The sequence below is a fragment of the Vipera ursinii genome (genome assembly GCF_947247035.1).
Source record: "Vipera ursinii genome assembly, chromosome: 2".
Lineage (NCBI taxonomy): Eukaryota > Metazoa > Chordata > Lepidosauria > Squamata > Viperidae > Vipera > Vipera ursinii.
In genome coordinates, this window is record NC_139513.1 from 18,994,742 (window position 1) to 19,010,936 (window position 16,195).

At 43.7% G+C, this 16,195-nt stretch overlaps 1 protein-coding gene across 1 annotated transcript in view; it reads right to left on the reverse strand.

Moving 5' to 3' along the window:
* The window catches only part of SLC44A4 (solute carrier family 44 member 4), a 67,654-nt gene that overhangs the window by 24,541 nt on the left and 26,918 nt on the right, over positions 1-16,195 (reverse strand). Inside the window, exons 3-8 of the mRNA XM_083355645.1 lie at positions 13,911-13,984; positions 11,644-11,722; positions 9,242-9,341; positions 4,616-4,759; positions 1,071-1,131; positions 318-423 (exon numbers count right to left, since the gene is read on the reverse strand). Coding sequence (XP_083211771.1) covers positions 318-423; positions 1,071-1,131; positions 4,616-4,759; positions 9,242-9,341; positions 11,644-11,722; positions 13,911-13,984 — 564 coding nt within the window. The remainder of the gene's footprint in view (positions 1-317; positions 424-1,070; positions 1,132-4,615; positions 4,760-9,241; positions 9,342-11,643; positions 11,723-13,910; positions 13,985-16,195) is intronic.

Sequence of the window (16,195 nt, forward strand, 5' to 3'; positions counted from 1 at the left end):
ATACAAATTCAGAGATTGGGGCATCCTTTAAAAAAAATCAAATCAAATTAATCAATTCATTCTGGAAAGGCCAGCAAGTTTCTTGGATCACACGTATCCCCAGAAATAATCAAACAGCCAAGCCAATGGAGAGCTCTCACTGAGGGAGATAAAAAAAAAAGACTAGAATCGTGGATCATGGATCTCTGTGTTTTCTCAGTCCTGTTGGGTTTTGAGAGCGAGGTCTGGCAGGAGAGGGGAAATTGCCACTGGCTGTAAGACATTTGCCTGGAGAAAAGGCCTTGATGAAGATTTCAAAGAATAAAAAAAAGACTTACTCTGTGCCATCTGTGAGGTTCCCCACGGTTTCATTCACTGACATTGTACCCACATTAAACTTTCCAATTTCAGAGATGTTAAAAGAAGGTAAGCAACGATTAAGAACTGTAAATAAAAGGGGGGATATAAATTAGGGGTCATTCTGGAAAGATAATTGGCATAAACTACTCTTCTCTTGCAAGGGATGCGGTGGCTCAGTGGGTTAAGACGCTGAGCTTGTCGATCAGAAGGTCGGCAGTTTGGCGGGTCGAATCCCGAGTGCCGCATAACAGAGCGCCTGTTACTTGTCCCAGCTTCTGCTAACCTAGCAGTTCGAAAGCACGTAAAAAATGCAAGTAGAAAAATAGGGACCACTACGGTGGGAAGGTAACAGCGTTCCGTGTGCCTTTGGTGTCTAGTCATGCCGGCCACATGACCACAGAGACGTCCTCGGACAAGCGCTGGCTCTTCGGCTTTGAAACAGAGAATTGCACCGACCCCTAGAGTCCGAAACGACTAGCACGCATGTGCGGGGGAACCTTTACCTTTACCTTACTCTTCTCTTCTAATTCCCAGACTTTGAATTACAAATTATTAAAATTCATTTGAAGCAAATGCGTTCACTTTTTTTTCTCCTTTTTGAGCACCAATAACTCTCCTGTGGTCCACCTTCCACCTTCCAATTTCCTATTTTGCTTTCTGTCATTTCAGCAACATAACAGCTCGTCCCAAGGGATAAGAACCCTTTTCTTCTTTGCAGAATCAATACTTACGTGGCTTGGTTGGAATGGTGAACCGAAGACAAAGTTGCTGGTTGAGAATTTGTGACACAGTCTGGGGGAAAAAAGCAAGAGATTCGTAGCAATGTTGCATTCAGATAATAGAACAATCCCTCGTGGGGGAAACTTGGGATTAAATGCCAGGAATATTGCAAGGAGACAAGAGTCATTAAGGGAAAAGTAGATTTTATCGCTCTCAGGACAACTGCAAGATTTGCAGAAATATATACATAAAAAATTAAAGCAACAAGCACCAAAATACTGAGTGTTAGGGGAAAGGGTGAGGAACAGTGAGGCAGGAAAACTGGAACAAGGTGATCCTCTTAGAAGGAAACTATGATATACTGTTACAGGGCCCACTACTATATAGAACTAGACAACCCATGACCCATGTCATCAGACTTGATTTTGTAACATTTTTTTCAGCAGTCTTTAAGTGAATGCAACACTTGTTAAACAAATCCATTTTAACCCAATGGCCATTTTAGTCAGGAAACCCGAAGTAAACGCTAAAAACAGCAAAAATCACAGCCAGGTGATTGCGGGATGTGGCAAACAGTTTTAAAGGTGAACCAAGCACCCAAAATCCAGTCACATGACCACAGAGGTGGTGCAGGCATCGTATAGGTCAGAGGTTTTCAAACTTGGCCCTTTTATGACTTGTGGACTTCAACTCCCAGAATTCCTCAGCCAGCATGTCTGGCTGAGGAATTCTGGGAGTTGAAGTCCACAAGTCATAAAAGGGCCAAGTTTGAAGACCCCTGGTATAGGTAGTCCTCAATGTACGACCACAACTGAGCCCAAAATTTCTGTTGCTAAGTAAGACCATTGTTGCATGTGTACTTCCCCATTTTACGACCTTTCAGTTCTTAAACGAATCACTGCAGTCGTTAGTACCACGGCGGTGAGGTGAAATTGGCTTCCCCATTGACTTGTTGGAAGGTTGCAAAAGGTGATCCCACGATCCAAGGACACCGCAATTGTCACAAATAGGAAAAAGCTGAGAAGCATCCATGTTTCGATCACATAACCATGGAGATGTTGTACTGGTTGTAAGTGTTAAAAATAGTGATAAGCCGCTAATTTCAGTGATTGTTAATTTCAAACGGTCACTAAATGAATGGTTGTAAGTCAAGGATTGTAACTTCAAAATTGGGTTGTAAATAGCTTTTTTTTTTTGGCATCCGCTGTAACTTTGAACAGTCGCTAAGCAGCCGGACATAAATTGAGAACTACTTGAAATTCAGGCATGGCTTTACAATTGTAATGCTCTGTATTACTGTATTGACTACTGTAATGCTCTCTACATGGGGCTGCCCTTGAGGTCCACCCGGAGACTTCAACTGGTGCAGAATGCAGCCGCGTGAGTTGTCTTGGGGGTTTCCCGATACTCCCATGTTACACCTTTGCTCCGCGAGCTGCATTGGCTACCGGTTGCTCTCCGGGTGAGGTTCAAGGTGTTAGTGATGACTTACAAAGCCCTTCATGGCATGGGTCCGGATTACCTACGGCAACACCTGCGGCCGGCGTCAACTTCCCTCCGTCCAGTGCGCTCCCACAGAGAGGGCCTCCTCAGGGTGCCGCCGATCAAAGAATGCCGATTGGTGACCCCCAGGGGGAGAGCGTTCTCTGTGGGCGCACCAGACCTTTGGAACCGCTTACCGGTTGAGCTCCGGATGGCCCCCGACCTTCGCTCCTTCCGGCGCGATCTCAAAACATTCTTTTTCGAACAAGCTGGCCTGGTCTGACGGGATGGGGTTGGGTTTTTATAAATAGTTTTCATTTTAATATGTATTAATTTTACGGGCATAATGGTTTAATTACTTTTTAATTTTTGTATTCTGTTTTTTATTATGTATTGCCCTGTTCACCGCCCTGAGTCCTTCGGGAGAAGGGCGGTATACAAATTAAATTATTAAATTATTAAATTGTGCCCAGCAAATTCAAAGCCCCACTGTCTATGGAGATTCTCAGTCATCCAGGTCATAGCTGTCTCAAAGGTGCCTTTTTCTTCAAAAGGAAACTGGACTGTTTTGTTTTTTTTTTCCTTGAGGAAGAAGAAGAAGAAAACATTTTGCTTCTCATCGAATAAGCTTCATCAGTTCTGATGGCGGGGGGGGGGGGAAGGGAATGGAAGGATAGGTTTTGATAGGATGATGGGGGAATGGAAGGATTGTATTTCTTTGCAGTCATCTGATTGTTAGCGCTCTATGTGAGAGTTGTTGAGGCCACCATTTGGGGATTTATATAATAATAATAATAATATTATTATTATTATTATTATTATTATTATTATTATTATTATTATTATTATTATTATTATTAATAATAATAATAATAATAATAATAATAATAATAATAATAAAGTTGGAAGGGACTTTGGAGGTCATCTAGTCCAACCCCCTGCTCAGGCAGGAAACCCTATACCATTTCAGACAATTGGCTGTCCAGTCTCTTCTTAAAAACTTCCAGTGTTGGAGCATTCACCACTTCTGGAGGCAGGTTGTTCCACCGGTTAATTGTTCTAACTGTCAGGAAGTTTCTCCTTAGTTCTAGGTTGCTTCTCTCCTTGACTAGTTTCCATCCGTTGCTTCTTGTCCTTCCTTCAGGCGCTTTGGAGAATAGCTTGACTCCCTCTTCTTTGTGGCAGCTGTGACCCTTGCGGTCACCTGAATCAGGGTGCAATTGGTTTTGGAGCCTTCTTGGAACTGCGGCAAGGGCTGCGTTGTAGACTGGAGTTAGGGGGTGTCTTATCCCTACCCCTCTGTTGAGGGAAGGGCGTTCAATTCTAACACAGATGGATCCTCTTTCAAACCAGTGGTCCTCTCTATCCAAAATGTGGGCTTTGCACATTTGTCCACATAGACCAGGGGTAGGCAACCTTGGCTCTTTTATGACTCATGGACTTCGACTTTGACTTCAGCTGACTCAAGAATTCTGGGAGTTGAAGTCCATGAGTCATAAAAGAGCCGAGGTTGTCTACCCCTGACATAGACAATGGTCCTAGAGAAGACCACTGGTTGGAAAGAGAAGTAAAAGAATCCATCTATGTTAGAACTGAACACCCCTCCCTCAACAGAGGGGGAGGGATAAGACACCCCCTATCTCCAGTCTACCATGCAGCCTTGCAACACTTCTAAGAAAATTCCACAAGCAATTGCACCCTGATTCAGGTGACTCTGAGGGGCACAGATAAACCCCCAAGTGGCGTCAACGGCTCTCACAGAGAACGCTAACAATCATATGACTGCAAAGAAATACAATCCTTCTATTTCCTCCACCCCCCCCCTCCACCCATCATCCTATCGGAATCTATCCTTCCATTCTCCCACCAGCAGAACTAATGAAGCCTCTTGGATGAGAAGCAAAAGGTTTTCTTCTTCCTCCTCAAGGAAAAACAACAACAATCCAGTTGCCTTTGGAAGGGGAAAAAAAAAAGCACTTTTGAGGTTTAAGGCCCTGCTCGTATCCAAGGAAACTTGAAACACCCTTCAGGATTAGGCAAGGAATTAAGATTGGGCCATCCAAAGGCAACTTACCAACTTTGTAGTTTTGATATCAATGCTGGGTTGGCACATTGTCTGATCCCACACATCAGAAGGTTTCTTATCTGAGGCACTTGGAGGCACTAAGTCGACGGGAGACACCGTCCAGAAATTGCTAGAACAATTGGCGACACAAATCTGAAAAAGGAAGGAGGGCAGGGAATCAGTCTGAAAGCCATCTGCAATGTTTTTTTTTCTTACGTCCTACGTAAGGAACCTTAAACGTCCCCCCAGGAGCTGCTGATACAGTTTTACAGAGGAACTACTGAGTCTGTTATTTGTACTCCTGTAATGGTCTGGTTAGCATAGCCACCAAACTGGACAAATATAGACTTCAATGGAGTCTGTAGTCAAGGGTGCAGAAAGAATAACTGCAACCAGCTACAGGTAGTCCTTGACTTACAACAGTTCATTTAGCGACCGTCCAAAGTTACAACGGCACTGGAAAAGCTAACCTGACAATTTTTCACGCTGACAACCATTGTAGCATCCCCATAATCCTGTGATCCACATTCAGATGCTTAGCAACTGGTTCATGCTTAATGACCGTTGCTGGGTCTCAAGGTCATGTGATCCCCTTTTGCAAACTTTTGACCAGCAAAATCAATGGGGAAGCCAGATTTACTAACTTATCAACTTATCAACGATTCACTTAACAACTCTGGCAATAAAGGTCATAATATGGGGCAAAACTCACTCAACACATGTCTCACTTAACAACAGGTATTTTGGGCTCAACTGTGGTCGTATGTCGAGGACTACCTAGATTAATGTCTAATGTGTATGTACCGGTAGTCCTCGACAATCGAGCCCCCAAATTCTGTTGCTAAGTGAGACATTTGTTAAGTGAATTTTGTCCCATTTTGCAACCTTTCTTGCCCACAGTTGTTAAATGAATCACGTTACCATGGTAATGCTGCAACAGTGTGAAAAACGGTCATAAATCAATTTTTTGTGTGTCAGTGTAACTTTGAACAGTCACAGAACGAACTGTTGTAAGACGAGGATTATCTGTATATCAACCAATGGAGTGTGTGTATAGCATTAGTTATTCCTTTTATTATCTCCTTTACTTCCCCCTTTTATTGTTGTTGTTATTTTCTCTGTTGCCTTGCAAGTACACTGACTGCTTCTGTGCCAGAGACAAATTCCTTGTGTGTCTAATTACACTTGGCCAATAAAATATTCAATTCAGTTTAATTCAGTTCATCCAGAATGAGGCAGAATTATTAATAGATTTATATGCTAGATCAGGGGTGTCAAACTCAATTTCATTGAGGGCCGCATCAGCACTGCAGTTGCCCTCAAGGGGCCGGGTGGGCATGGCCTACTGGGTGGGTGTGGCCTATTGGGTGGGCGTGGCTAAAGTGTGTATGGCCTACTGGGTGGGCGTGGCCAGCTCTACATCATTGGCATCAAGGGTGCCTATGGGGGCCTGGGCAGGAGTGGGACAGATCTGAGGGTCTCTGGCAGAAGGAGGGTCTCAGGGCCAAGGAAGTGGGGGCTGTTCCCTCACTGTTTCCAGGATGGCTTTGCGGGCCACATGAAACCACTTCGCTGGCCGAATCCGGCCCCCGGGCCTTGTGTTTGACATGTCTGTGCTAGATCCACACCTTGCCTTTCCGCTATAAATGCCGCTTGGGGGCCCCCCCGAAAGCCCTAATAAGCAGGCATATACATAGAATGAAGGCTATTGCTAAGCACATTGGTTTGTGCTTAAATTGTAAGCCGCCCTGAGTCTTCGGAGAAGGGTGGGATATAAATGGGATTAAAATAAAATAAAATAAAGCACAATAGTATTACTTCCATCAGTTCTGTCAAAATAATTCCGCAAAGCAGATTGGAGAAGGGGCAGCCCTTAGCTCAAAACCACCAAGCCAGTTTCTATGGAGGAATGTGGGTCTGAACCCAGGTTTTCTTTGGTCCAATATCCCATCATGTCTGCATTCTTGAAAGAATGACTCTAAATAAATCCCTCCAGGGAAACTAAAACTTCCAGCTTTTATACATAACTGCAAAACTGAGATTGTATTTATTTTTATGTTAACAATTATATGTTACACAGAGAAGAGAGTATTTGTAGCTCTCTGACCTTGGTTGTCTTCTTGCAGATGTTTCCTTATCCAACTAGGTAATATCATCAGTGCTAGCAGGAAGTAGGACAGACACAAGTCTATCATAAAACCACCCACACCAACCAAGTGCTTCCCTACCAAAGTAACAACCCAACCTCCCATGAGAGAAGCTGTGTAAGAACACTATTTAGATCAGCACAAACACACTGCAACAATCCTGAACGTCAGAGAAAGGAAACAGATAATCTATACTAGGGGTCCCCAACCCCCATGCCGTGGACCAGTACCGGGCTGTGGCATGCCAGCAACCGGTCCGCACAAACAAGCAAAGCCCCATCCGCGGGATGCAGGTAGCACACAAAACCACCACCCGTCCGGTCTGCGGAAAAACCTTTCTCCACGGAACCGGTCCCTGGTGCCCAAAAGGTTGGGGACATCTGATCAATACAACATCTTTCAGCAAAAGGGATATTCATGTAGCTTCATCAAAAAGTGCCTGACCGCTCAACTTTATATAGCACAACCAACACAAGCTGTGAAACTAGCACTGCCCTGTATCAAAACATCTCAGAATCAACCAAGAGACTATTACAATCACATGGCATCACCGTAGCACACAAACAAAAACATCCTAAGTAAATCAAAAGACCCAGCAAATGGGAGCCATCTACAACATACAATGTAAGGAGTGTAACAGTCACTATGTAGGACAAAACAGGCAGAAGACTAGCATAGGGCATCCATGAATACCAACTAGCAATCAGAAGACATGATGAAAATGCCTTAATTTCACACGACATGGACAGACCTAACCATAGTTTCAATTGGGAAATTGTGACCATCCTAAACCAAGCCAAGTCCAAAAACTCTAGACAATTCCTGGAAACCTGGCACTCAAGGAAATTGGCCATCAACAGGCACATAGTGATAAACAACATCTACATACTACTCAAAAGAGACAATCAAAAAGCCAAAACGGAAACAAAAAGATCAAAACATCTCCTCACCAGCAATCAGCACCCAGCTAAGCAGAGAATAACGTCAAGATTAACATCAGACCAGAAATCAAGAAACAAACAATACCCCAATTAACCTCCAAACAACAGTACAATTAAGGAATCATTAAGACCTGCCTCCCAACACTGAAAGGGCAAGCCATTAGTATGTAAAATGAGAGCATACCCCCCTTCCTACAAGCATTGATGATGGTACCTAGTTGAAAGTCTGCAAGAAAACAACCAAGGTCAGAGAGCACCAGAGTCCCTACAATATATAAGTTTTTAATGTCTTCCCTCTTAAAATGGAAGAAAACTTCACCACTGATTTTTGGAAATTGTACAGTAGAACCAAAATTATACAGTGCAGTTGGAGAAGCCATGGGTTGGGGAGGCACAAACAAGATTGTGGACTGCTGTAATTCATATGCCCAGTAGATGGCAGCAAAGAGTTTTCAGTGTCTGAAACAACTGCTGCCATCTTGTGGCCATTCAGCTTTTCCAACTCAGATTTGGTAAACTTTCATTTGGTGGAACTGAGAGTTACTTATCCTGACCACAATGAGGACATTAAACAAGACCAGTCTATGACCTTTTCGGTATGAGGCAAATCACAATATTCTCAAAAATTCACTACAATTTCAGCCAAAGAAAATAAACAAGGCAATTTTAGTGCAAATGAAGCCAATTATTCTGGCTTCCAAAATAGATATTCCAAAATATCTCCTGCTCTGATCAGTTGATGTTCACTTTCCTTTTTCTAAGCTTACCTTTTTATATCAATAGTCTCCAACTTTGGAAGATGCACAATTAGTGTTTTTTTAAAAAGCTACACTCACTCTCACAAAATGGCTACTACAGGGGTCACACCCATGACAAAATGCTTATTGACCTGAAAGAAACTGATGCAGTTGCTTCTTATCAGCCGCTCACGCTTGTATCAGGAAGGTTCCTTAGCAGCAACTTCCATGGGAGGGGCCTTGGGATACAGGCTCCGCCCCTTTTCTACCTGCTTAATAATATTGCACATCAGCCCCAAAGAAGTGGAGTCTGAGATACGATGTCACAATGTTGCTGCTTATCAACCCAATTTTTCCTTTGTTTTTCTCCTGGCCAGGCGAGGTGCATCTTCTGGGTCTGAGACCCAAAGGCATTGTGGGAAATCCAGGTTGGTACAATGTTAGCAGTATTTTTCTCTTTTTTCGTTAAAAATACTCCCTAAACATTAACACTGTGGATAATAAAGTTTGGGAGGCCCCAAAAATCTACAGGACATGCACAAAAGCAGATACACAGGCAGACCTCATTTAACGACTGCCTTATTTAATGACTGTTTGCAGTTACAATGATGATGGAAAGGTAACCTTACGACCAATACTCGTATTTATGACCTTCTCAGGTGTATAAAGCAAAGCTGAAGTAAGAATCTAAGTACGGTCACGGTTTCACTTAGTGACTGCTTTGCTTAGTGACCAAGTGGCAGTCGCTAACTGAGGACTATCTGTACCATGTTGGACTCACAAACAGACAGACGGCAGGATAGATCTTACCTGTGGGGTAGGGCATTGCAAGCCTTTCATTGCTATTGCCAGTGGATTCGCTTCCACGACGCATTTCATGAGGTCAAAGTAGAGGAGGTAAGGTTTGCCACTAAACAGAAAAAGAGAATTGAAGAATATATTTTAAAAAAGAAATCCTGGTAATGAAAAAAAAAGACAGTTGGGTTGCTCGAAGTATATCTGGTTAACTGACTGCTGGACACTATTTTGCATAGGTAGTCCTTGACTTACAACCACAGTTGAGCCCAAAATTAGTGAAATATTTGTTAAGTGGTTTTTGCTCTAATTTTATAATCTTTCTTGCCACAGTCATTACGTGAATCACTGCAGTTGTTAAGTTAGTACACAATTGTTAAGTGAATCTGGCTCCCCCATTGACTTTGTTCGTCAGAAAGTCGCAAAAGGGGATCCCGGGATGCTGCAACCGTCATAAATATGAACCAGTTGCCAAGCATCTGAATTTTGATCATGTGACCATGGGGATGCTGCAGTGGTTGTAAATGTGAAAATCAGCCATAAGTCACTTTTCAGTGCCACTGTAACTTTAAACGGTCACTAAATGAATCGCTGTAAGTCGAGGACTACCTCTACCTGGTTTTTTGCACATGACTCCAGCTGGGGATCTGTGGAGTTTGAGTAAAACAAGTAGATCCTCCTCTGAGCCTGGTATTGCTCCAGTTGCCCTCCCCAAAAGCTCCTGAAATTCCTGCATTTTTACACAGGTAGTCCTTGCTCACCAACTGCCTCATTTAGAGACTGCTTGTAAGTTCAGCAACAACAACAGCAACAACTTTTGAGACCAATCCTCACAGTTATGGCTATCGCAGCATCCCATGGTCACCCCATTGCTGTTTGCGTAGTTTCCAAATGGCGTCCAACCAGCAGGGTTAATTTAAAAAAAAAGTACAAGTGAAACTGCCAAGTGGAGTCACGTGATACCTCGCTTAACGACCAGAGGGAAAGTGAGGTCGTAAGCCTCTTGCAATCACATGATTTTCCACTCAGCAACTGTGGCATTTCACGACTGAGTTGCCTGTCTCAATTGTGGCTGCTATGCAAGGATTACCTGCATTATTATAGGTAGACCACGACTGAGCCCAAAATCTCTGTTGCTAAGAGAGAGATTTGTTAAGCCAATTTTGTCCCATTTTATGACTTTTCTTGCCACAGTTGTTAAGTAAATCACGTCAGTTGTTAGGTTAGTGACATGATTGTTACGTGAATCTGGCTTGTGAAGGTGATCGCATGACCCCGGGCACAGGTCTGCAACCCGCGGCTCCTGCGGCTCCCAGTCCTCTGCTATTTATTTATTTATTTATTTATTTATTAAATTTTTATACCGCCCTTCTCCCGAAGGACTCAGGGCGGTGTACAGGGCAATAAATATCAAAATATAAATACAAAAGTTAAAAAAGAAGTTTAAAAAGAATTAAATAATTATGCCCAATATAATACAATAATAAAACTGTGTTAAAACTAAATCCAACCCCTAACCCATCAGACCAGGCCAGATTGTTCAAATAAATAAGTTTTTAAATCGCGCCGGAAGGAGCAAAGGTCGGGGGCCATCCGGAGCTCAACCGGCAAGCGGTTCCACAGGTCTGGCGCGCCCACAGAGAACGCTCTCCCCCTGGGGGCCATCAGTCGGCATTCTCTGATCGGAGGCACCCGGAGGAGGCCCTCTCTGTGGGAGCGCACCGGACGGAGGGAAGTTGACGCCGGCCGCAGGTGTTGCCGTAGGTAATCCGGACCCATGCCATGTAGGGCTTTATAGGTTATTACCAGCACCTTGAATCTCACCCGGAGGGCAACCGGCAGCCAATGCAGCTCACGGAGCAGAGGTGTAACATGGGAGTATCGGGAGACTACTATCTGTAGTCCCCCCCCCAAAAAAAAGTGGGACTAAAAAAGTTCAACCAATCAATTCAAATATGCAGGATAGGTGCATATCTCGCCTTGGCTCCACTCTTCAAACCCTGTTCTGCACATGCGTGCATGTACGCGCATGTGCACACATTTTTTGCGGCTCCCAGTTTTTCCTTTTGTGAGGGAAACGGTTCCAAGTGGCTCTTTCACTGTTTCAGGTTGCTGACCCCTGACCCTGGGACACTGCGACCGTCATAAATATGAGCCAGTTGCCAAGTGTCTGGATTTTGATCACGTGACCATGGGGATGCTGCAGGCGGTCGTAAGTGTGAAAAAGGATAAGTCACTTTTTTCAGTGCCGGTCACTAAAACAACTGTTGTAAGTCGAGGACTACCTGTACGGGTTTCTTATTCCAGGAAAACTGTTGCTGTCTGATCTGGGTTAAATCTCCGCTTATTAAAGTCCCTCCCTCTCTAGCCAAGCAACAATTTTGAAGAATTCTTCCTTTCCAGGATTTGAAACCCACCGATTGCCGCCAATTCCACAATAGGATCCTGTTGAATTTCTGGGATAAATCACTTGTCGCGGATCACCGTACAGCCAGGCTTGCAAAACCAAAAAAAAAAGAAGAAGAAGAAAGTGGGAAAGAAGGGAAGAGAGAAAAATAAATTTTTCATAATTTACCATTGATATTCCCCTGGCATCTGGAAACTTCCAGGACTTTGGAGCCCCACAAAGTCAGAACTTTAAAAAGTGTGGACTTCAACAACCCACGCTGCCTGGGGAATTCTGGGAGTTGTAGTCCATACTTCTTAAAGTTACTACAGTCGAGAAACACCAGATTAGACCAAACCCCACCCCCCCAAAAAAAACAAGTGCGCATGGTAACTGCAGATTCCTCTTTCTTTTTTTAAAATGTCCAAAGAACTTTCACTTTTGTTATGTACTGGGTTAAATAAGAACAGTTGCAACAGCAGTGCAGCCGATACCACCAGGTGGCGCTGTACTGAAACTGCTGTGACAGGGATCAGCTTTTGGCGGGAAATCTGAGGTTTGAAATGATTGGTTGAATGCGTACCTGGCCAGGTATATAAGGGGCACAGGTAACCCTGATTTCCCAGTACAGTTTATACCAGGGGTGTCAAACTCAATTTCATTGAGGGCCGCATCAGCATTGCGGTTGCCCTCAAGGGACCGGGTGGGTATGGCCAGGATGCGTATGGCCTACTGGGTGGGCATGGCCAGCTCTACATCATTCGCATCAAGGGTGCCTATGGGGACCTGGGCAGGAGTGGGACAGATCTGAGGGTCCCTGGAAGAAGGAGGGTCTCTGAGCCAGGGCCAAGGCAGTGGGGGCCGTTCCCTCACTGTTTCCAGGATGGCTTCGCGGGCCACATGAAACCACTTTGCAGGCCGCATCCGGCCCCCAGGCCTTGTGTTTGACATGTCTGGTTTATACCATCAGTAAAGAGCTGCACGCTGTACTCCTCTGCCTGGCGTCTTTCCTGCGTTCCAGAACCCACTACACAATATCCTTAATTTCTATGGAGATTCTCAGACATCCAGGTCATGGTTGTCCTAAAGGTGCTTTTTCAAGAGGCAACTGGACTTTGATTTTCTTTGAAGATGTTTCGCTTTCATACAAGAAGCTTCAGAACTGAAGAAGCTTCTTGGACGAGAAGCGAAACGTCTGCAAAGAAAAAACAAGAAAGTTCAGTTGCCTCTTGAAAAAGCACCTTTGGGACCACTTTCTCCTTACTTCTCAATTACAGAGGTTCAGTTCTACTATTTCAGCTCTTATGGGTGCGGTGGAGAGTAGGAAGACTGGGGAGAGATAAATCTGTCCTATCCAAAGCCTTCAAGAGAAGAGTTTTTCTTTCAAGAGCCCAGAGGGACTTTTAACTAAATTATTTGCTGGACAAAAGAAATAATTTCTTTTAAGAAAGTTTAGGAAGGAAGTGTTGGAGCATCCACCACTTCTGGAGGCAGGTTGTTCCACTGATTAATTGTTCTGTCAGGAAGTTTCTCCTTAGTTCCAGGTTGCTTCTCTCCTTGATTAGTTTCCATCCCTTGCTTCTTGTCCTGCCTTCGGGGGTGCTTTGGAGAATAGCTTGACTCCCTCTTCTTTGTGGCAGCCCCTGAGATACTGGAACACTGCTATCATGTCATCCCACGTCCTTCTCTTCATTAAATTAGACACATCCAATTCTAGCAGCCGTTCCTTAAAGTTTTAGTCACTAGTCCCCTAATCACCTTTGTTGCTGTTCTCTGTACCTTTTCTAGAGTACAGAGGATATATTACATATATTATTTACATGTAGATATAATATTTACACAATAAATAATAAATATGAGATTTGCCTTATTTAGTATAATAAATAGAAATGATCGGTATAATTCACTGTACAGTAATTAAAATGGAGATAACGCTAATTCCCTTTTACATCCTTGTAATCCCTTAATTCGGGATAGAGTCGTGATGACTGGATAGAGCTGAGCAGTTACCGACCGGATGCCCTTCCTAGCACCACGCAGGGTTCACAGCAGATATTTTTTTCTTTGTGCCCTAGGAGAGGAACATCTGCCGCTACCTAGGATTGAACTGTCAACCTTCCAAGTGGGAGGCGAGCGTCTTCACCACTAGGCCACCATGCCGCTCATCTATGGAGTTAACACTATGTGTGTGCATTTGTTTCTCATATGAAGTCTACTAAACTGCCTCCTCTGCAATGGAATAATATATTTGGATTCAGCTCCCTCAGTCCTCTTCTCTAAGTTAAGAAACTTACTCACCCAAAAGCCCAATTATCATGTAGCCAACGAGGAAGACCCCAAAGATAACGCAGCAGATAATATCTGTACAGCTCCTGGAACAGAGAGAGTGAGGGATCAGTCAACAACATACTAACTTATAGACACACGTGTATGGGTATTTACATCGTGGAAATACTAAAAGTCTCAAATTCTACTGCCTTTGTGCATCAATCCATAAAGCTTTTTTTAATGATTTCCCACGCCAGATAACACACATTGGATTTCTTCTAGTTTCTTATTCAAGCACTACCCAAGTTTTTTTTCTGAGGTCAGCCAACATGGCTTGGTACTGCCATGTGCTGCAGCAGGGATGTGCACAAATCCACACTCACACACCTTGCTGGGGAAATTTTTATCAAGCCTTATAAAACTGGGGGGGTGGGGGTAGGGGGAGGAAGAAAGAAGAAAAATGTCCTTAAATACAATGCACAGAGTTAATTTATTCCACCTACAGTAAATCATAGGCTTTATGCAAAGTTGGTTCCAGAACATAATTGCTAAGTAGAGCCATGTTGGCACAGTGGTTAGAATGCAGTATTGCAGGCTAACTCTGCCCACAGTCTGGAGTTCGATCCTTACTGGCTCAAGGTTGACTCAGCCTTCCATCCTTCTGAGGTCGGTAAAATGACGACCCAGATTGTTGGGGCCAATATGCTGACTCTGTAAATTGCTTAGAGAGGAATGTAAAGCACCATTGAAATGGAACATAAGTCTAAATGCTATTGCAATTGCTATCGTTGGGTGCTGGGCTCTTGCATAGGTTATGGTTGGGAGGAACACAAGACTCTTCTCCAAGTAACCTATTCCTCTTCCCCCCAATTTCATAAAATGGCACATTCCAGCACGGTACCCCTCCGGTCCCCTTAAACTTCAAACTGCAGTGTCCTTGTCAGCCAATCCTTGCCCTGGAATTCAAAGTATAGGTTCAGTGCTGGTAGAACAGTGCCAGGACCAGTCTTGCTTGCTAGGAGATTATGAGGCTCAAGTCCAACCCATCGGGAGTTGGGAAGGCTGACCGTAGTCTCAGCCACAGTGGATAATGTTGATGCATCGTCCACAGGAAGTTAAAGCACTAAACATGGATGATTTGCATATACATTTTATTAGGGATTCTGATTACAACAGTAAAAGCTAATTCAAACTGAACTTAATAACTTAACTTAATGATAGCAGTGTTCCAATATCTCAGGGGCTGCCCCAAAGAAGAGGGAGTCAAGCTGTTCTCCAAAACACCCGAAGGCAGGACAAGAAGCAACGGATGGAAACTAGTCAAGGAGAGAAGCAACCTAGAACTAAGGAGAAACTTCCTGACGGTTAGAACAACTAACCAGTGGAACAACCTGCCTCCAGAAGCTATGAATGCACTGGAGGTTTTTAAGAAGAGACTGGACAGCCATTTGTCCGAAATGGTATAGGGTTCCCTGCCTGAGCAGGGGTTGGACTAGATGACCTCCAAGGTCCCTTCCAACTTTATTATTACTACTATTATTACTAAAGAAAGAGAAGAGACAGTAAAAAGTGCAGAAAATGGAAAAGAAAGATGAAGAGATTGTAATAAAGCAAAAGGAAAGAAATATATAAAGAAGTAACTTCCAACTCTCATCATCACATAAACAAATTTAGTGGCTCCTCTCTCCCTTTTAAGATTACAAACACTAAATATGCATTTTGTGGGAGCAAACAGCAGCGAAAACCAAGAGGCTTACTTGAAAGAGAATGTTTTTTTCAGAATCTCAAATATCAAGATTGAATCACTATGATGCCTGCTAGCTTCTATCGCTAATCAATGTGCCATAGAAAAGTGGGGAGGGGTAGAAAGTGAAGGGAGGAAACGGAACATCAAGAAGCCGTTCACGGACCATGAGAGTCTGCAAACCACCAAGGTCATTGTTAAATAACGGGTTCTTTGGCACAGGAATAGCGGGTTCTTTGGCACAGGAATGAAGACACGAAGCTGAGTACAAGGTAACTCATAGTTTATTTTGCGCAGAAAGTGTACTGGGGAAAAGGCTGCAACTAGCCGCAATATATAGTCTAGCCCCTAGGCGGCAGCCAATAGGTTTGAATCAACCATTGCTGCCTGGAGATAGCCAATTGCAGCACAGGAGACTTATAGTCTGGGTTGCTGGAGAGCTGTTAGTTGCTCCAGCAACCCACATGGTATTTTTTAAGAGCCCAGTACATAAGAGTCACAGGTGCTTGATGGAGAAGTGGACTGTTCCCATAAGAAAAAGAAGTCTTACCATTGGACAGTGTGAACACCT